Consider the following 23280-nt stretch of genomic DNA (forward strand, 5'->3'; position numbering starts at 1 on the left):
CTAAAGAAAACTAAATCTATGGTTATCGATAAAATAAATGCTGAGTTCCAATGTTTACTTTAAGTCATAGCAGTACATAACAGGACTGATCATACAAGCAAAGACAAGAGCAGGAAGAAAATGTTTAGATGGGCTATTAAAAGCAAACAACAAGGTTAATAAGGCAGACTGACTTTAACTAATGACAACAAAAAATAGTGATAATTAATAAACCAATCAAGTATCATCATACAGGGTAAAATTAAGATTTTTTTTTAATGTAAGGAATATATACAACTTCCATTGCTTGTTTGTTGTTTAAATGGTTCAATATGCTAAAAAGGCACTTACTGTTTCTCAAAGATGGATGTAGCCATGAAGAGAGGCTCTTAAGGAAGAATATTCAAGTTAAAAGGTACCTTGTCACTGAAATACTGTGGTAGTACTAGAGTACTGAGTATAGTTTCTAGAATTGATTAAAACTTGTTCTCCCGTCATTATCCAAAATTTACTGTTCTTCAGTTCAGCACAAACTGAAGCAGACCAATAACTATTCACACAGTTTTCACAAATGGCTAGTTTCACTAAAGAAACTTCAGTACATTTTGGAAAATGAATTACTGTCGGATGTCATTAATATATAATAGTCTTCTAATGTCTAAATTGCTTAGTGTTTGGTTATACTTCTTACTGTATATTTGATAAACACTACTGCATTTGAAAGACTAGGTATTTCACATCTATTAATGACTATTTATTCCTAGAAAACAGCATATCTAATATAAAATAGCATGTCACAATTCATATAACTTAGCATAATCCTGAATATTGTTATGAAACCTTAACTGGTGCTAGTCATCAATATTGAGTTGATATAATATTATTCCATCATAACTTTTAGTAAATTCATGCCAGTTTAGATTAGTTGTGCCAAGAGACAGTGTTATTAACTGCTCACACAAGCTATATTTGAGTTGTATATATAATCCTAAGATATTACTGAGAAGTCACAGGGAAGTTGGAGATCTAAGAAATGTTACTTCAGTGGGTCTAGATTTGTGTTTGAACATTTTATTGAGTAAAAATCATTCCCTGTGCCATGGTCTAAAACAAAACATTTCTGAATGCAGCCAACAATGGCTTCAGTGTTTTTCAGTTATACCATGCTAATTTTCATAGCACTCATCTTCTTCCTTATGAGCCACTGTCTGTTTCTTGATTTAGCACTCCCTATATTCATTACAGCTAGCATGTGCCCTTCTGAGACCTTTTACACAGGAAATGTAGCAAGAAAATTAGAAGGGGTTGCCTTAGTGCAGACAGTATTTTTTGCCACACATTTGTGCCAGGGGAGAAGGTGGCAATTGTAGCTGTTTACCCATCTATGAATTATGACTAATATGTGTAATTTTTACAAGTGATGCCTTCTTTCAGACACTACTGTAATATATAATATAATATATTTTTAATTATTTATAATATTTATAATATTTTTAATTAATTATAATATAATATAATATAATATAATATAATATAATATAATATAATATAATATAATCTGTCCTATCAGCCTAGAAACATTTATACTATGGCAATCTTATACTATGGCAATCACCTTTTATAATCAATTCCAGAAGTTGTCAGTGGTTTTAATCAATTGAATATGTTTTTTTGTTTGTTTTTTTTTTTTTTTTTTTTTTTTTTTTTATCCATAGTTATAATCCATGGTAAGTTATTTCAAATACATTTAACAGAAACTTATTAATATCTCTTCCCGCTCCCCACCCCAAATGATGCATGATAAAGCCTGTTTTCCATAAAATTCAAACTGATTTCACGTAATTTTCCCCTTGTTCTAATTTCTTTACGGGTTGATTTCCCCTTCTAGCAGTCATAACACAAAATATCTAGATGGCTATGTATTGACGTGACTCATTGTAAGCACTGCACAGCTCCTGTAGTTTCAGCTGTTAGTGCCCTCAACTATCTGATTTACTTTTGCTGAAGGTCCCACCACTCAGAAAAAATATCCCTACCCTTTAGCCACCAATGCTTACACCTTTAGTTTATTAGCTTAAAAGTACAACTAAAAAAGTTTTGCGATAATATTTAGGGCCGCACTGCAGCAGCTAGCATGGAAACAAGTATGTATTTCTGCCAGTTTTGCTACAGGGGATGCAAGAGGACAAGGACAGACTGGTGAGGGCTGTACTTTTTCTGTCTGCTCCAACCAGATATACCAGAGCTTGTTTGCTAGAGCCATTAGTTACATGAGTGACCTCCCTATCCTGATTCATTTAATTCCAGTAATTCATCCCTTCTTCCATATCCTATGTGTTTTGCATCTTTTGCACATGTTACAATGCATTGGTGGACCAACTGTACAATACACCTTAGGGTGGAAACAAAGCATCACCACTTCTTTATCTGTTATCTCATTTTTACCTGGTCTAAAAAAAGTTATCTGGAAAGAAGGGAAGGAAAGCACTCTTTGGAGAATATCCTGTATGTGACAATGCATAAGCTAAGTACAGCAGCTTTTGCCGTCAAAAACAATTGCATGTTGTAACAGAGTAAATGAGGTCAGAAATCCAGCTGCATCCTTCAGTGCCTAGATAATTCCTTCATGGAAAACTAGCCGTGAAACACATTGATACACATTAGTTGGGATAAATACTATGTTTTGCAATCACATGGACAAGCACAAGGATTTGCAGTCTCAGATGCATGTAACAGCATTAGAGAAGTCATTTGTGTATAAAACAAGCGTGCTGTAAGGCATCTTATAGCTTCTCCCCTTAACATTACAGAAGCTTAAAAGGCTGGTATACATTTTACATCCTTGCAGCATAGAAAGCATTCTGATTTTTAGGACTTGTAAAATATTGCAGACTGTAGCACTGTAGAACCAGTTATTGGGTTCATGAGTTCAAGCTTTCAACCTTCAAGAGTTTTGGCCCGACATATTGTACGAGGCTGGTTACACACCTGATGAATTAACAGAAACACACAGTTAAGTGTTGGCTTTAAAATAAAGAGCAAAAAAATAAATAAATTTCTGGTTGATACAAGGTTTAGATGTGACCCTGACCTCAAAAACCCCTTCCAAGCTGATTAAACATCAATTAATTCAGTGTTTGCTAAAATATTGTACTTATGGCAGGTATGAAAGTACGTAACTGGACTATTCCCGAGGCTTATATATTATGCAAGCAGCACACAACAATGATTATAAATCTCCTCTAGATGCAACAGCTAAAGATCCTCCTGGCTGTCCATTATTTGGAAGAAAGAGAAGGAAGAAAGGAAATTTTAGTCAGCAAACTTAGCTGTGGCCTGACAAATTACCTCATCCATTGCCACTAATGTAGGCTAACGAAGCTGAATTAATTTCTTTGCCACCATGATCTCTTTTTCTAGTCCAGAGATCAAGGTCATATTACATCAGCAGAACACTGACCAGATGTGTATTACTCTTCATGAAACATCCTAATTTTTATTCTTGAGGCAGTAGCCACTAGTGGCCTATTAGCAATTATATATCATAAGGTCTTTCATACATTTCTGTTATTCACAGCTCTTACAAACTGCCTTTGCACAATGCAGTAATACGTACAGCTTAAGCAACTGACCTCTAAAGAATATTAAATAGCTGTGTGGCAGCTAAAAAGCAATTATCTCTGTGACTATTTAGATATACCTAAGTAATTTTTTTTACCATTTATGGTGCTGTTAATGATCCCTCTTGTTGCTTTGATACACCAATCATGGCTAATCTATGCCCACTGTTCTGTGTTACAAATGCAAATGTGTTTGTGTTGATATAAATACTACACAAAATGAAATTAATACCTTATTATTTTCAAGCTTATACATGCAAAGCTACTTGGAGATGGCATTTTCTTTTCTATTATCTAATTACAAAGCCTTGAGGGATATGACAAGTCAGCTACGTATTTGAGCAAATGGGATATACATGCTCCTAGGTTTGTCATGATTTTACCTGGCTGCAACAGCAAAGCCCAACAAGCCTACAACACTCAGGTTAACAATCACTAGAGAGCACAACAAGAACAATAAACATCTAACTACAAATGGAAAAATGACCCAGGAGACCACTGTAAATGCCATGTAACTGAACCTGTGTAGGAAACAAAGTTATTTTATGCATGTTAACAGAATAACTATGAAAGTGAAATCAGTGTGCCACCCCTGCACTCCCTGTGCTGTCTCCGCACCCAGCAGGACCTAACTTTGCTACCACACTGACAGAAGTGGGAAAATGAATCCTACTTCTTAAGAACCCTCCTGTCCTTAATGTTGACATGCAATTTCTGTGATACTTTACTGGAATTTAGTGGATCTAATTTTCTTTAAAATTTTTAAGCATGCCTGGGGACAAAATTCCATCCAAGTAATAAAGATAATCCCATGTAGTATGAAGGTGAGAAGGACAAGAAGGAATGATGTCACTTCATATGATCAACTACCAAAGGTAGGATCATAGAAAAGGATGCGAGTTTACAAAATTTTACCCAGGGTAAGAATAGTGAAATGCAGTAAATATGTAGTTTCACTGTAATTCTGTTACTAATGATTCCTCCCAGTTTATTGATTGCAGCCCAAAACTTCCCTGAACTTAGATAAAAAGGAATAAAATTGTTCAATGTTCTGCATTCCAATAAACATATATTTACCTAACTTACCAGCCAAATATTTCAACAACCTGTGCAGGACATTGAGCTATGTATTATTCTATTTCAATTTCTTCCAAACTTCAGAAATTAGCACTAAAACTTTCCAGCTCCTAAGCAAGTTACTTCCACAATAATAGAACTTTAAAACCCTGTGGAAGGATATGTTCGAAATTGCCTGTTCAAAGAAATTTATGATTTTATTATAGCTGCATATTGACTATTCCTACAATAACCTGAAGGCAGAACCAAACAGTTTATTTATTCAAACTGCAAATGAAATTGGACCAGAAAAGTAATTAGCAAGCAACAAAAAATAATGGAAAAGCACCATAAAAGCAGTTGTGAATTTATGTGGGTTGTCAGATAGTTAGGAAAATAACAGCTTACATTTAAAAAGATCAACTTTTAACATACAGCACATAGTATATACCATGAGGTTGATTTTCAAAAAGCCCAGAAACTCTGCATGTAGCCCAGCCTCTTTTCCTGCTAGTGAATAGTAATGTTAACTCAGGAATAAAATGTGCTCCTACAGTGACACGTGGGGGATAGACTCAGCGAGCACAGATTTTTTTTTCTTTTTTTTTTTTTTTTTTCCTAAAATAAACTAATTTTCAGAAATAAAGATTCTGCAGAAGGTCCTTCCCTATATCTGTTTTATATTGATAGGCTCAATTTCTTGTCGATGAAAAAGGCAGCTACTTGGAGCTACACTGCATTCTGTGGGCTAGGATCTGCTCCATTTTTCTTTCCTCTTATGACTAACTTATAGTTACAACTCTGTGCTACCTTGGGCACAGTCATGTGTTGTACCCAGGAAGTTCAGTTGATTCTCATTTACTTTCTTAACCTTCAGGTCCTGCATCATTTCCTAACTTCTAATATCATCGGAAGAACTTCAATCTCTTGACTAGAAAACAAAAAGTCTGAGTTCCATTTCACATTGTAACGTTGCTTCTGTCCATTTAATCCAATACGCTTCCTACTGTCAATCCTCTACCTCAACTGTTCAACCCTTTTATTCTAGTTTTTAAACCTGACCATTGCAGTTAGCATGTGTTCAACATATCTAATTTCCATCTCCTTTTGCCCCACGCAATGTTGTACTTAACAACTTGCCATAGTCAAAAAAACCACACTATGTATATATGGAACCAAGAATTTACTGTTAATCTGATCTTTTTTATTTCTTTCTGTTTGTTTACAGCCTAAGAGGCAAAACTATTTAAGTAATATGGAAAATTCTCATTAATAAAACTGGTAAAACAGTTTTATGAAATCTTCTTAGTATCTACACCCTTCTCTGGTGCTACACTTGCCCCCCCAGTGTCTCCTGGGTCCTGCAGGAGGCCGGTCAGTTGGGGCAGAGGTGGGGAAGGGCCTTCACCCGACCAGTTGCACAGGGCCCTGCTCCCTTTAGCTGGGGGCCAGGGCATAGTGACTCCAAGCCACTGTGATGCCCTTACCCCCAGGCCACCAGCCCTTTCTCAGCCCTGGCAGTCACCTGAAGCTGAAGCTGCATCTGGGGAGCCCACAGGCACAAGGCCACTGGACACAGGGAAACCAGACTCAGGAAGTGCAGGCCCGGTATGGCTCTCAGCCAGAGTAAAAGAAGGCCCGGTATGCACCAGCCGTGGCAAAAATCACATTTCTGGGCCATGCTAAGACCTTCTCAAATGACATTCTGCTTTATTAGGACTGTTTCATTTTCCCTGGCCTCACAAAGTTACTCATTTATGGCTTTACCCATGCTTCTCTCTGTCCCCCAAGAAACAATCCCATCTTTCTAAATATTTTCCTACTGTTTAATGTAGCTATGAATTCTGCAATGTTGAAGGTAAAAGCAGAAAGAAACAGCTGGATTATCACTTTGGCAGTTCCTTTTTGCACGGTCACTTTGCTCTCACTGTGGAAAGAGAGTAAATGATGGCTATTACTATTTTAATGAACAAGCCCCCAGTGAGCATATAATCACTATTCCAAAAATAAAAGGGTAAATTCTTATGCTTATTTTGGATATTTGTTTTCATTTTAACTGAATGCTCTTTTATATTCTACCATTTTTTACTAGAAGGGCACATATTTATTTTTTAAAAACTAAAGCAGAATGTTCCCTAATAACATAAAATCCAAACCACAAACCCCATGCTTTTATAAATTGTAAAGTTGGACTTGTGGATCTTTCTGTCTTTGATTGTCATAAATTACACTATAGCAACCAGATGTGAATTAATGCTCACCATCTTGAAAATTTGTAATCAAGAAAAGAGAATGGAAAGAAAGATCAAGAAACATTTCATGTAATTATATGACATCAGTAGTTGCAGTTCAGTGACTCATCATCTGTCCATACTATCTGCTCTCCCAGAAAAAAAAAAGAAAGAAAAAAAAGAGAAAAAAAAAAAAAAGAGGAATCAACCTGAATATTTTACCTCATAAGCTATTTCCATTAAACAAACAAACAAACAAATCAAAAAAAAAAAAAAGAAAAAAGCAGAAAGCCAGAAGCAGAGCAAAAGTAACACATAGTGTATAGAAAACAGCAACATTCTTCCTGAGGGAAAAATAGCAGTAGCTCTTTTAAGCACATGCTTTTGCATCACAAAGTGCTCTTAGAGGAAGCAGAAAGGAAATAAATCACTGCCTTTCACTTGAAACTAAGCCAGAAGTTGTGGAGCAGAGAACATTTGATTCTCCCCAAACACTGATCAGCATTCAAATTACAGGACAGCACTAGATGGAGTCTGACATAATCTTCCTTGAAACGGGTACAGCGTGGAAACTTGTTTCACTGTGCAGATACTGGTCCAAGTTACTCACAGATGTAGACAAGATCAGTAATGTTCTTGCTCCTTGCCTGCATAGTTTGGGAATGTTCTTTCTATGTTTTAGGAAATTATTCAATTTATTTTGAACAGTGATAGAACAAAGTTTTTATCTGTCATGTTTTATTTAGAATCAAGTTTAATATGGGCATCCTGGTAAAGACAAGTGTAACTCTCAAGAAACCAGCCCCAAATTCTCTACAATTCAATTATTTCCTAAGATAATAACCCATGGATTGAAAAAGTGAATCAAAAAGCAAAAGCAAGCGGGCTCATGGCATATGGTTACAGGTGGCTGTGTGTAGCCTCTGAATGTTTGTCCTGGCCTCAGATCCTCCCAACAGACAAAAAAGTCAGTTGCTTATTTCTATCCTTTGCAGAGAAAGCTCAAAGGTCCTGGCCCTGGTGCTTTTGCTACTGAGTGAGATTCAGTGCCTGCTGAAGTGAATGCTAGAATTCTTATCAACGTCAATACAGCCATGATTTCACCCAACAATTTCATCATAATACTTCAGGCTAGCAATTCTGAAAAAGGACCTTATGCGGGTGCTGCAGCTCCATTAGTGAATTACAGCCATCAAAACTGTTTAATAATTTTAATAATAGCTTTTACAAAACTATGCATTGAAACTATGTTACTATGTTTCTTAGAATACTGATTTAGAGAGGCAATACTCCTAACAAGAAGGTGAAACAAGATTGGGGTACATAGACACATATCTGCTCTGGATGCATTGTCTCAAAACACCCACAGCCCTGACAGAGCATCTCTGTGCATAGAAATTATTTACCTTTGACAGACTTTAATCAAGAATAATACTCAAGCTCTAGCAAGAAAATCAGGCAGGTACCAGATTAACCTCTAATTAAAAAGATGAGGTCAAATACTTAAAATTAATTAATACCTTAAACCCTTGGGTTTAATCTCCAGACAGGGAGTCTATAAGGGAATCACTAGATACATAAATTAACTTTCAAAAGAACAACATTAGTGTATAGCAGTTCATTTGCTTTACAACATTACTTCCAGAAATTCATATTTAGCACCCATATACATATTGGCACACATTACACTGATTAGTAATTAAAATATGATTATTAAGGTTACAGTGCTAAACTGTGAGAAATTAGGCACATTAAAGCTGAGTATGAGACCTTGCTCAGCTTCATTGCACAAACATATTATGAATCAGTTTTCAGCAACAAGAACAGGGCAAACCTGCCAGTTGTAACATCCAGTTGCAGTCTCCCCTTCACTGTTGACTTACAGTCTTCACTTTCTCCTTCTCCCCAGCTCTCCATTCCCTGCCAATCCAATATTGCAGCCTGCTCTCTGGGCAAATGCAATCCCAGTCTAACCCAAAGCTTTCCTTCTCCCAGACATGAAGCCTTGTTTCCACAGCAATTGTGGAAACAAGTTCTGGTATCTGGAAACTGACACCATCATCATACAATACCGAGGAAAGTAAATCCCTGCATTCACAGATCTGGAGGTTCAGACCTCCATAAGTAAAGGGCCTAATAGGAAGGAAAGTCCTTCTCAAAGCTGGAACATGCTCAATGCAGAGAATATTCAAGGAACTCAGTTTCCAAATCTGATTATTTCTCCTAGTCTTAGAGTACTCACATATTTTCAAACACTCCAAGCCTGGCAAAAGTCAGATATTCTTTTATAGAAATGGTGAAAGGCACATATCAGAGGCACATAGGATGAATTTTAAGTGTCCATATTTAGGACTCCTCAAAGAATACTTTGCCAAAATGCCTTAAGAAGGTTAATGTGATAGCTTTATTGTTTCCTTAAAAATAAATAAATAATTCTACCAACAAATGTCCCTACAAATAACAACAGTTTGGCGTACTGTACTGTCTCAGATAATGGCTCCATTCTGACATCTTAATAAGACACAGAACTGCTATCCCACCTGTATTACACTTAGGAAATTTTTCTTAAATTACATGATGTACTATCTGGTTTACATTTCCACAGAACCTCAATGGGTTGCAATACAGCTTATTACCAACATTCTATTCAGTTTAGTAACAGAAACACTAATATCTGCCAAAGAGACTCATGCGAAGACTCAGCAGAGTGCAGCAAAAGCATCTTCTTTCAAAATGAATGCAAGCAAATTAACCACCCTTTCCTGCTTAATTCTACTTGAGTTCACCTGGGGAGAAATAAATGCATGAGAACACATTAAATGAAGTTACCACTGAGGGAATTTCACTACTAGATTTTTCTTTTATAAGTAGAGAAGAAAAAACTCAGCAGAGGAATGAGATCAATAATGCTAGGGATATCTTCTGCCCCAAGCACTTAACTTTAAAAGTACCTTGTTTGTATGTATAGATGTATATGTATATAAATATATATATATTGGTATTATTTAACAATATTAGTGTTTCCTATTCACAGATGAAATTTATTCATTTTCTAAGGTATAGGAATTTATGTGCTTCGCTCATGAAAATAAACAATATTAGCATGCATGTCCTTATCAGTTCAAAAAGTAAATGGATATTTATCTAGCAGTACAGAGATGCTCTGATTGGAAGAACAGCTAGAACTTTTCAGTCAGCTTTTTTTTCATCCACAGTAAAGAGTTTATTTTCATTGTCCTTTATATGACCACCAGAAGGCATGTACTGTTGATTTTCTGTTACTTAATAACTAATTTTAAATTCTTTTTTTTTTTTTTTTTTTTTTTTTTTCTTTTAAGGGCCAATACCTGAAGTGGTCAATCAAGAGGTAGGTGCTGTCTCCAGCTGAGTATGCAGGGCAGCAAAGAAATTCATAGTCAAACCAAACTGAGATGACTTGCGAACAAAAAAACTTTAAATAAACTAGCTTCAGATTAGTTTATTTTAATTGTAATGAATAAGCTTGTCTAGTTTTGCTGACACATAGATTTACTTCACGAGGCAAAAGGTTTTTACAACAAGATTCAAGAGAGGACTTAAGTTCAGAAATGTTTAAAAGACGAAAACATTAACCTGCAGCCTGAGTTAGGAGTAAATTCCTGCATTAGTACCCTGATTTAGCATTCTGAATCAGGCTGATAAAAACATTAAGAAGGCTCCAACTGGTAATAATGAATGCAATCAAGCTATCTCCGAGAATGCCAATTACATGATTAGAACATCATGGTGAACTTACTTATTTAATGTCAATGTCACCACTTGATTATGAATACAACTAAGTTTTCATTATTTTTCATGTAACTGCTACACATACTTTATAGACAGTATGGCACTATCAAATTAAGAATCAAATAATTGCCTCGGGATAAGATACTTAAATTATGACACCTCAATTTGGTTAAAAAAACTTTATATATTTGAACAGTATTTTAAATATTTTGTAATGTGCAGTCTCAATAGAATATAATTTGAAAATACTGCAATGCTTGCTTTGTTAGGCAATTAGAAACAATTTCTAAGGGCTTCAGTTTGCTATTGCTGAGCATGCGTGGTTTTTAAGTGCAGACTGATGGCATTGTATCCAATCAATCAATGCATCCTGACACAGTGGCCTAACAGTTTGTTTTGTTGGCAACCAGAGCTCTCAGTCTGAGATCACTAATATTCAAGTGCATTTGACTGCAACAAGCTATCACAGGTATAACTTCATAATCTTTCTAAACATGCGGTATTTTATCATTGTCCTGTTCAGGTTTTCTCTTGCATAACTCTCAGAATACACTACAGAAGAGATTAGCCTCCTAGGAAAAAAAAAAAAAAAAAAAAAAAGTGGACATTCTACTGTATTTTATTTTATTCACACTGATAAAAAAATAATGCTCAAGAAAGCTACTGGAAATTTTCTAAACTTCCTCTAAATGAAAGACTCAGCTAAAGAGAAATGGAATGATTAAATAGACAACATTTACCTAAAATCAGGGGATAGAACTATTTCAGTTCCTCCCTAAAAATAACAAAATTCCTTTATTAGAAAAAATATGAGGCAACTCTTAAAAAAGTCTGCAGTTTAAATGTCAGCAGCCACCAGGGATGCCTTCAGAGAGCATGGTGCCTGAAGCAGTCTAGACAGCAATGACCAGCAAATGGTCAGCAAATGGTAAGTATTTTAAGCAGGGATATTTGTTAAATTCAAAGCATTTGAATTTTACTTCACTTCCAAGTAAAAATGGTAATAGAAATACATCCTTTCATGTCACTTAGGTAGGAAATATATCTAGTCATCTCTCTATTATTTAATCAGGGGAATCCATAGGCTCAGGACTCCGCCACCTGCTGTCTGAAAAGAAGTCAGAAGCATGATCTAGAGAGACAGAACTGAGGAAAATTTTGGAGACAAGAGCAAACAAAACTTTCCATTATTTCATGTTTGAGTAGCAGAAAAATCTACCTGTGCCAAATGGGACAAAAACATTTTGAAGCTGTGGAGTCCTTACCTGAGGGAATCATCATAGGAGAACACAATTTCAGATAATATGATATTGCCCATGCAAGCTGAGACGCAAATATTAAAACTATTTCTCCAAATAACATACAATGGGGACTTCAAGGTTTGAAAGCTTTTTAAAAAAAACTTGTATTATGACTATTATCTGATTATTAGGCCATCCACGTTGGAACAGTAACAACAACAGAGCATAAAGGAACAATATTATGCCATGGGAGCAGTGTGTATGAATGACTGACTGCATAATATTCCCTTAAAACAGTTCTCTATAGCTAGTTCTCTACCGTACAGACAAAAACAGTACAAAATTAAACAAACAAGAAACTAATATTTGTCATGACTGACAGGAGTTTGGAGTACCCAGATGCTAAAACAAACCTTTACTGGATAAAAGATGCTGGCTACATTTCAACATTCCAGTATTCTGGAGAGTACTTAAACAAATATATATGTTCAATGCCTACCTATTCTTAAAAGTATTTACTGAAAGTGCTCCTAAGACTAAACTAATCCATGGCAAATTAAGACAAAAATATCATTAAGCATGCATTTGTTGAAATAAATTAAGAAGAGCACATTTTGATACAGTTTCCTTAACCCATTCACAAACACAATCCCAACTATGCTTTATTTTTCTCGAGGTTTAGTGAAACAATTATCATTACTTTCTTAGAACACACATCACTGAAAACAACCAAATTGTTTTCTTATACTGAGATTTTGTCTTGCCAATTGAAGTATTGCTCCATATTTCTGCCAATACATTCCTCACTGAACCTGCATTTGCTAAGAGAAATGCACTGAAATGCTTTTGTTATATATCACTGCAACAAAGAGAAAGAATCATCATAATCTTTTGAAATATGTTGTTGTTATGAAATGTTTTAAGAAAGAGTGCTTGACTCAGTTTAAACAGACTAATTTGCACTTTTAAGAACCTGACAAAATAGAATGTAATTTATAAAGAGGACAAAAGGGTCCCTGTCCATTTATTTGTCTCATGGTAAGAAACAACTTATCACAGGAGGTTCTGAGACATAGTACACCACATGAACCAGTGGAGAATGAAGATGAATACTATCTGCAAGATGACTTAACATTTATTAAAAAGATCTGTCTTTTTATTTTTTATATACTCTTAGTTATTATTGTACAATGTGTCAGAGAGTAACATCATCCCTTCAAGCAGTAGATAATCAGGTAAAATAATGCGTTCATTTTCAGATTCTATAGGAAACCTTCCTAGAATGTATGTCTAATAATTTTCTGGCATACCAGAACTCTAGGGAATAGATAGACTTTATTGCTTGCCTGTGGTCATTTCACCTGGTCAGGATTATCGAATTTAATACCTTGTCACATGGCAGGGTTGACCTTGAGTGGTTTCTCAGTCACAATTAAGGTTGCCTTTGCTTGCAAAAACATTAAAGCGAAATGTAAAATGCAGCATCTGTTATTTGCATTTAAATTCTTGTGGGAAGTAAGAAACCTCTAACAAAAAATATTCCTGTATGCTAATGTGTTTATACAATTAGGAGTTCATACACTTATAAACAAACACAGCATACTTGTAAACAAAATAAAATTCAAGTTTAAAGGTATGAAAATAGTGAACAATGAGAAAATAATAAAATATATTGAAATAATTTTCAGAGAGAAAAAGAGAATCATTAAGGTAGAATTAAAATCAGTGGGAAAAGAATAGCCTGAATAAAATAGATTTAATCATAAGGTTGATTGAGATGTCCATGAAAGTTGATAATGAGTGGCAATAAGATTTATAAGTAAATTAGGTACCATAAAAAGGTGTTAATTTTTAATGAGATGAGCTCTCATTAGAGACTGAAGAGAAATCCAGACTTTTAAAGTTTTAAAGTTTTACATTTCATTTATGAAGGTTTCAGAATTTGGGTCTGTGCCTCTGTCACTTTTATATTTTTTTTTTTTTTTTTTAATTTTTATTTTTTGTTGTGATTTCAAGGAGGTCTCCTGGCTCTGTAAGTTTGCAAAATAGTCAACAAAAGGTAAGGCATTCCCTCTTGACATCTGTTAATCACTTTATGCCTGCATGAAGAGAATTTTACTTCTTAAAGATGTAGATACTTATTTCTGTATAATTTATTTGGACAGTAAAAGTTCTCAGATATGTACAACAATGCTGTTATTTTGCTGACCCAGATCCACGAGTAATTTGAGCATTTTTAAAAGCAAAACAACCAAAAAAAGTGTTCACTGCCCCATGCCTGAAAGGCATCTCTTTCAAGAGGGTATTCAATGTTGTGAAATGCAAATCTACTATATACACCTCCTGATGCCTAAACTCACTCAGACCTCTGAGTCTGTGAGGAATAGGAATTTAAGTACAACCTTGTTGGCACCGTTTCTTTATTACAGAAGAGTGTCCTGTGCCAGGCAATGGTCTGCAAGCCACTTCAAATATTCTGCATGATCCATCACAGAGCTGGAAGCTGTCATTTCCAGTACTATTAACCTACCACCACAGTCAGTGCTTGTACCTACCAAAAGAGTCTAAATCTCTCCTCTACATCCAGAACTATGGCAAATAAAAGTACAGATGCTCAATAAAGTTGCTATAGCTGAAGAAGTTAATATGGAGCTGAGCTTCAGTAATCAACTGTAAGCACTTTTTCCTGTTCCCAGCCTTTTTTACTTAATCTCTCAATTCTTAATGCACACATACAGTCAGTTATTGTGGCCCAGCCAAAGTGACGTAACTGGATGTGAATGAGAAACTGTAACTCCTCCTAGTCACTTTTCAGGAAATATGTCATAAATATAAAAACAAAAAGAAGCTATAGCTTCCCATTCTGGAAGTTGAAGACCTCAACAACAAAATATTAGTTCCCATTATGCATCCTTCAACAAACAAGTAAGAAATATACAAGAAAATCAGAAGAAAAACAAACACAACCCAAGGAATAAAAGAGATCATTGACAAAATAAAAAATAAAAAATCCTGTTTCATATTCTCTAAGACAATGATAATAATTATAGTCATTATAGCCATAAGAAAGGAGCAAGAACATAAAATCTTGGTGGTCAGAATATGACTGTGCTGAAAGTGGGTGGCCAAAGACTAGCACTATGCATAGAAGGTGCCATAACACAACATTCATCTGTCTCTCCCCCAGACCCTAGAGCTGGACAGACAAACAGCAGTTATCAGTGTATATCAGTACTCACAGCAGTCCAGAATGATACATGAGAAATGATGCATTTGTAGCTCATCTCCTCAGTAGGGATGGAGAAGGGCCTGGACAGAGCTTTCTTCACATATTGCAATGGACTGCAGGAGGGAAAACCAGAAAACATTACGTTAACATTCTGAAGAGAGATGCATAATGGGATTTACAATGTAGGCAATTCATGCAACATGTAATACATATATGTAAATATAATTGCTAAATCAGATAGAAAAATAACATTTGCCAATTAACTTGGGCCTACTCTTGCAACATCTGTAGTACTGTTACGGACTTGGCTTTGAAGTCACAGTGTATGTACTGAGAATATCAATAGATCTCAGCACTCTGTACAATGGTATATCCACCTTATTTTTCTACAAAGATAAAAGATATTGTAAAGCAGTAACAAAACCTATAAAAGTTTTAAAGAGACATATTGTGAAAACACTTTATTATTATTATTCAGTAAAAAATCTTCACCATTTAAATTGGATTTAAGAAACAAATGTCTGTCTTTATCAAACTGCTGACTCTCTTTACCATATCCTGGTCTTATGCACATTAGCTATTTTCTGATATTAACATGTTATGCTGTCAATATATTCTTCAATATTGCACTGTCAATACTAGTGTCTGTATTCTGGCGTTAAATGAAGACATTTCCTCAAAAAAACAGTATCTGTGGTTATTATTATTACCAGATTAACCTAAAGCATTGCACAATTGGTTTACAGGCCTAGTTACTATTATTAGTAGACTTAAAGGTATCCTGTTCAAATGTTCCATCAAGCTCTACTAAAACTACTTGTCAAATTACATGCAAATACGCATGCAGATTTGCATGGCTGAAGATAACATGTCTATCTTGAAGAATGCAGGTATCAGGTTTTTCCGTAAGCATATGGCCAACTGGGTGCATCAGAAACACTAGTCAAAACAGAAATACCTGGATATATGTAGCATATTACATATATTAAATCTTTGTAATATGTCTGTATTAATTAAGTGTCACACTAGCCATAGATATATTGTATTCTCTGGTAGTCCTTCCTTCACAGAGGAACCACTGAAACAATCTCCCACATGCAATGCAAGATGAAGAGTTAGTAAATTTGGCATCAATTTTCTGTCTTTATTTCCTTTTTTTTTTTTTTTCCCCTGACTTATCTATACACTAAGGCATACATCAACCTCAAACAGAAAAAAAATATATTATTAGAGTCAACCAAAGTAAAGCACAACAAACACGGTTTTATTTTTAGATGTAGAAGGGAGGTTGATATAGAGTGCACAGAAAATTAATTTTATGAATACAATCTATGAAGGTAAATTTTACATTTTAAAACTAAGCTATCTGACTCTTAGTCTGCATGAGGCACAAATGTGCACTAGGACTATGATGAGAACAAACACCAAACAGCAAAGGTGACCTTTATCACAGCCCTTCAAAATTCCATCACAGAAGAGGACTAGATCAAAGAGCAAAATCTAAGTCATGCAAAGTATGGCTGTTCTTTTTTCTCTTCTACTTCTACAGTAAATAGTATTGGCCTCTATATATTCATCTTATTGATCTTTTAATGATATGCACAGAAAAGTAATTCCCAAATGTTCACTCTGTCACTGTGACTAATCATTTTCTTCCTTCTCTAGATTTTACACCTTGAGGAAACAGTTGCATCAACGATGCTTTCCATTAAACTGCACCACAGATGTCGAGGTACACATTAATGGCCGGGTAAACCTTATAAGTAGTAATAATTCCATTTAAAACAATAATCAATAAGAATCTGGAAACAGAGTATAAATTTGACTATATTAAGTAATCTCCTGCACCCATATAAATTGCAATACTAACTTATTAATCTCATTTTTTTCCTAAGTTCTTAAATGAATTGTTTGTTTTATGCCTTCATTCTTATGGGTCATTTCAATGATCATACAAATGTAGCTGTAAAACTGGACCTATAAGGAAGGTGTCAGATTTTCACAATATGAAAAGCTGTAGCTTTTTTTGGATGTTGTGCTTCAGTAAAAAGTTAGCTGAAATGAAATTTGAAGTATGATGTACTTCCTTAAAAGTAAACTATGTGGGAGGCTGCCTGAAAAGTAGCATGTTTCCAGATTATTGGAATATGCTCAGTTTTATTCTAGGATACTGAAAGAATTGGCCAAAACAATTTCTCAGTTGTTTATAGTCATCTCTGGGGACTAGAGATGACTAGAAGATGGAAGGTGGGTGAACAAAGCGCCTGTATTAAAAAAGACAGAGAAGGAGAAAGAAAGAAAGAAAGAAAAAAAAAAAAAAAGGAGAAATTATGAGCCAGAAAGCTAACTTCAGTTCTAAAATTTCTGCAATAAATTTTCCATCTACTTGTAACCATTCAGAAATTAGCACAAAAAAAAAAAAAAAAAAAAAAAAAAAAAAAAAGGCAAGAGTAGAGATCTGTAAACACCTAAGTCAAACCAAATTCCAAACTTAATTTCCTTCTGCAACATGTTAGTGGAGCTTCTACATTTAAAAGACAGGAAATGAACCTTCTTACATCCTGATTTTATGAAAGTTTTAACAGTATCTCACTTGACATTAGCATAAACACTTTACGAGCACACTGGTAGAACAGGTAAAACAGCAAAAATGCAGGTGCAAAAATTGGCTGAATAACTTTATTCTGAAACTAGTTTTTCATAGTTTGTTAACCAAAGACAAAGGAGGCTGACCTGGCAGAAATTCACGTGGCTTGGGATTTGTCCAGCCTTTTTATTAATAATACTATTGACTTAGACAAGAGCGTACTTGCCAAAGCTGAGGATGGCATGAAATTGGGAAGGACTGCAAGGATGTAGTAGAATTCCAAATTATCTTTACAAACTGAAGATTTGTGTAAACTGTGGGAAAAAAAATGAAGAGGTTTAAAATATAATATATGAAAAGGAACATCAGCTGCACTAACCCAAGATGAGGAGTGACTATTTAGACCACTTCTCCTAAATAAATAAATAAATAAATAAATAATGAAGGAATTGGAATTGATCACATGCTGATATGAATGAAAAAAAATGCCATAAACATCATGTTGTTTAGACCTAATCCAATGAACGTCTAAAAGCAGAACAGCTGAGAAACATAGATCAGTGCTTTCCTGGTCTCAAAAACATTTCTCAGTCTAATATGAGTACAGCCCTTCAAGAAAGAAGCCTAAACAGAAAGATGAGAATACAAATGACTTAAGATGTAGAAAACACAACATATAAACAACAGTAAAAGAAGTAGGAACCCTGAAAGTTGAGAGTGGGAGAGGGAATGGCAATCCCAACCCTTAGAACTATTTTTTTTTTTTTTTTCTCTTTGTATGTACTGTCTTTTCCACTGGAGCTCAATCATGGGTTTCCTGTGCATCTAAGTCAGTCTCCCGGCAGGTCAGCCTCTCCTGAATATCACGATGGATCATTCTTGCATTTGGCAGAGGTCGTCCTTAAAGACCTGCCTACTTTCATAAGCTCCTTCACCTTTCAGAGGTGCCTCTCTGATCCCACTTACTAATTCCCTGAGTAAGCCAAAGCCTTCCTGCCTGAAGTGCAGGGTCTGTACTAAGGATCTTGAGCTCCACTATTTCATGATAACTGTAACCAAGGTCACAACCAATTATTACAGCCAGTTCTCCCTAGAATAGCTATAACTGACCCTGCCTCAGAACGAAGTGAAGAATCAAGTGACCTCTCATATTTTCTGAGTTTCTGTGAGTCAGGAGTGTAGTACATGAATACATCAGGAGTATTCGAAGGCTCTTCCTATGATCACAGAAGCCTTGATTGTGGCATGTAGGCATGAACACATGATTTATGCTGGCATTCTGTTAGGGAGCATTCTATCTGAATGACAGTGTTCGCATGATCTCAAACCTGCAGCATCTGTATACTGCTGTTCTATTTTGAGTTATGAAGCTCAAACACTAAGAGCAACTTGCTAACCTCTGTTGCCAAGTACAGAGAGCTCAGTTTGGGTATCTGTAAGATATTCATCTTTTCCCATTTTTTAAAGGGAAGTGTGAAGTTCTACTTTAATCACATGTAGGCTAACAAAGAAGTGAGAAAGTTGTTGTTTCTGGTATGCTTTCTAATGTCTGTACCTAGCCCAAAGAAATACCTTAGTAGTAAATGTAAATGTTCTCTTTACTGTCATAAATCACTGTACAGGAGTCCTTAAAGTGTTTGTAAGGAGAAATAAGGACAGCACTGGTGAGTACTTGTGAAATTTTCATTCATGCTTTCAAGACCTAATAGCGTATACTAAAATCTTAGCTAAAAATATAAGTTACGCATATGCTAAAATCTAGAAGATAGGTATAGAGTACTTTAATACTTTTGTAACTGATAATTTGATATCTTATGGATTAAATTATTCACAACTCTTTTGTTAAAAAAATAAAATAAAATTACAGACAATCTGCTGTTCTCTGTCAGTCACTGCCAAATTAAAAGTTTGTTCATATAGAAACTACTTTGATGTACAGTAGCACCTGAAATATAATGAACAACATTCCTCAAACTTCAAAGATAAAATCAGAGGTATATAAAATACAGAAAACAAACAAACAAACAAACAAAAAAAAACATCTGAACACAGAGATGCATTTCTATCACTTATTGAGGGAACACGTGTTTTCCAGCAGAATACTGACAGTACTCAAAGAATGGCAATCATATTAATTCTATAAATAGCTTCTGAAGCAAATTGAGGAAAAAAAAAAAAGTCAATAATTGGAATATTGTATTCACTGGGTAGAATTTTCACCAGTCATGACAAGGCTGTTACAAATATGACCTTGCTGAGTAAGTGGCATTATATACTTACATACACCAATTATGAGAAACAACTTGATCAGAGATACTTAGAAACTGACACTAATGCAAATAATTATGAGAAAGTAATCAACTTTATTCTCTAAGATCTGGAATTTTAATCTTATTTGCAGAGCTACTGAAAGTGTAGCATGTAATTGGATTCTTCAATGGTGATTTCCTGAACGTACTAAGACATAGATACCCCTATTCTACGTCGTACTTATTTTTGTAACTTCTGCCAGTTCATTGTTAGATGCAACATTTAAATCCCAATTAAATTTAACTCCAGGGTTGAATATGGACCCGTGGCATTGTGTTCATGCCTATATTGTCAACATATTTTCTCCAGTATGCAAATAGAAGGGTAAACTTGCAGCAGCACAGGACAACTGTACTCCATAGTTTCACAGAAGAGTGCTTCCTCTCTACCATCATGTGAGTGCCTTTTCAGTCAAGTTTTTAATTAATGCGTTTTTATTCTTCAGTGCTACTTGGCAGGGCAAGTGCTCAAGTCCCGTGACTGAGATTACCACAAGCAACTACATTTGAGCTTGTTACTTGACAGAACTATGCCAGCCTCCACATCCAAAACAATGCCTGATACTAAGTTCCATTTTCTTTTACTAGAAGGATGTGCAAATTTTAAATATTTTCTCCTTTAAACACTAGAATAAAGTGGCTCTCTTGTCCCTCTCTCAATAAAATTTACCAACTGTCTTTGAAGACCAGAGGATTCCAGGTATTTCTGAGTGTTCAACAGTGACATCCAGAGATCATTTTTTTTCCCCCTAATTCCTTTTCTCTAGCTACTAGACTTTAAGGGTGCATCTACATAAGAATTTCATTGGTGTCAGGAGTACGTTTTTGAGGTACATTTCTGAATTGCCCCTACTTGCTATGCTACATTCTTTGAATTGTACAGAGGGCTTTTAGATCAAGCAAGTGGTAAAATGACTCTAGCTGCTAATGGACATTTAGGCCATGCAAACAGATCAATTAAGTCCAAAGTGCAACTCCAAAATTCACATAGTGTGGATGTCAGGTTCTCTGCATCATCTGATTAGCTCTGTGGAGCAACAGAGGAGTTCATGCAAATTTATGCTGTCAAGGCATCACAGTACTTGCTAATGCAGACATAGTCATATAGTCTGGGTTACAAAAGCCTACAGAAGCCAATAATAATTTTAAGTATTCATTGTCATCCATACAGAACATGAATTTAAAGAAATGTTTGGAGTTCCATTGATACAGATCATATGAGGATTATCCAATTATTAAAAAAATGGCAAGACTTTCAACAATTTATTACATGTAATACTGTGTATTTAATCTGGTTGTCTGAAAGGTACTTGAAACTGTTCCATATATTTAACTCTGGAAAAAAAAAATAAAATAAATAATAATAATAAAAAATCAAAAACCAAACATCTTGACCAAGCAACTTACAGAAAGTTTTGAGCTGCATTGTGATTTTGGTCTTATATACAAAATGCAGTTCAATAAGAAAGCCAGTTACAGAAAAATGTATGCTGAAAAAAAAAAAAAAAAAAGTTTTATACTATTTTTCATCTTATTGAAATTGGAAACTATTAAAGGTCATAAACCTGATTTTGGGCATTGCGGTTGATCTGCAGCCAACAGGTAAGATCTGTCCCTAACCCTTCAAAACCCTTTGAAGAGTTCACCATTTGTGAGAAACTGGAAAATACTTCATTAAGTATGATAGCATTTTTATTCTCTTATGAATGAATTAGGTGTCATACCCTAAACATAACCTTATAATTTTAGAATAGAAGCCTTAAAAATGTATCCAGAGCATCCATGCCATATACGATGGAAAAAGATTCGGGTAAAAATGCACTTGTGCAAAAAGAGGAAGAAAATGCAAAATCAGTGGCCATAGTCACTTCATACATGTGAAAAGCCAACAAATAAAACCCATAAAAATGAAAAATAAATCAGGTAAGGGACATGTAAGCTGTTAAGAACCAAGAGCAAATTCTCAGCTTCACTGAAGTCATTTTGAGTTTTGTCATACACCTCAAGGTTTCTAAGGTGAAGAGATATTTGAAAATATAATTAAACCCACAAGCTCACTTTCACTCATCTCGCAGTTTAAATTCCTTTCCTGGAAAGATAATGGTTTGTAAGGAAGGCCTAGTCTTTAAGACTGCTCCAACATGCCTAGTACATTTAACTGCCAGTCACTTCCTCATTGCAAATATTAAAACTTACTATGAAAGATCTAGCACATTTTAGTGAGTAAAAATGTGTCACATATTTATGTTTGTGCTCTCAGGTCTAGTTAAGCTACAGTGATGCAAATGATAAAAATTAAAATGACATTAAATGCTTTAAAGGCTACTCTTATTTAACAAATAACTAACGTCATTTAAGTTTTGCCGTCTACAATCCCAGGGCCATGGAGAATTCTGAACTAATGTGTCACTGGCTTCTCTGTGCAGACAGCAACCTAGTGGCAACTGAAATACATAATAAAAGGTAGTATCAGTTTTGTTTCAGAAGAAAAAGAAATCATACCTGGAAAGAAAAATAACACCAAGGTTTGGTGGTAAGAGTGTGATATGAAGGTATTGAAACACCATTCTAGTTCTTATTCATCAGGGCTTTTAGACTTTACAGTCTACAAATAACTAATACTTCCACCAGCGATCTTCCTGGGGTTCATACAGAATCACAGAATCACAGAATTTTCTAGGTTGGAAGAGACCTCAAGGTCATCGAGTCCAACCTCTGACCTAACGCTAACAGTCCCCACTAAACCATTTCCCTAAGCTCTACATCTAAACGTCTTTTGAAGACTTCCAGGGATGGTGACTCCACCACTTCCCTGGGCAGCCTGTTCCAGTGCTTCACAACCCTTTCAGTGAAGAAGTTCTTCCTAACATCTAACCTAAAACTCCCCTGGCTCAACTTAAGCCCATTCCCCCTCGTCCTGTCACCAGGCACGTGGGAGAACAGGCCAACCCCCACCTCGCTACAGCCTCCCTTGCGGTACCCATAGAGAGCGATAAGGTCGCCCCTGAGCCTCCTCTTCTCCAGGCTGAATAAGCCCAGCTCCCTCAGCCGCTCCTCATAGGACTTGTTCTCCAGGCCCCTCACCAGCTTCGTTGCCCTTCTCTGAACCCGCTCAAGCATCTCCATGTCCTTCTTGTAGGACATGGAGATTGTAGTTCTTGAGTATCTCAAGAACTACAATAGAGTTATGTTTTTCAGTGAGAATCTGACACCAGACATTGTGAAACTAAGGACAAAAGGTACCAAGAGGTATAAATGGC

The 23280-nt window shown here is 35.4% G+C and overlaps 1 protein-coding gene across 4 annotated transcripts in view; it reads right to left on the reverse strand.

The window, feature by feature from the left end:
* The window catches only part of LOC311441012 (uncharacterized protein), a 383622-nt gene that overhangs the window by 213267 nt on the left and 147075 nt on the right, over positions 1 to 23280 (reverse strand). For all 4 annotated transcript variants that reach the window (XM_084528638.1, XM_084528636.1, XM_084528637.1 and 1 more), the window contains one exon: positions 15135 to 15237. In XM_084528638.1, the coding sequence (XP_084384764.1) occupies positions 15135 to 15154 (20 nt within the window). In that variant the 5' untranslated portion in view covers positions 15155 to 15237. The remainder of the gene's footprint in view (positions 1 to 15134; positions 15238 to 23280) is intronic.

The sequence above is a fragment of the Aythya ferina genome (genome assembly GCF_964211825.1).
Source record: "Aythya ferina genome assembly, chromosome: 8".
NCBI lineage: Eukaryota > Metazoa > Chordata > Aves > Anseriformes > Anatidae > Aythya > Aythya ferina.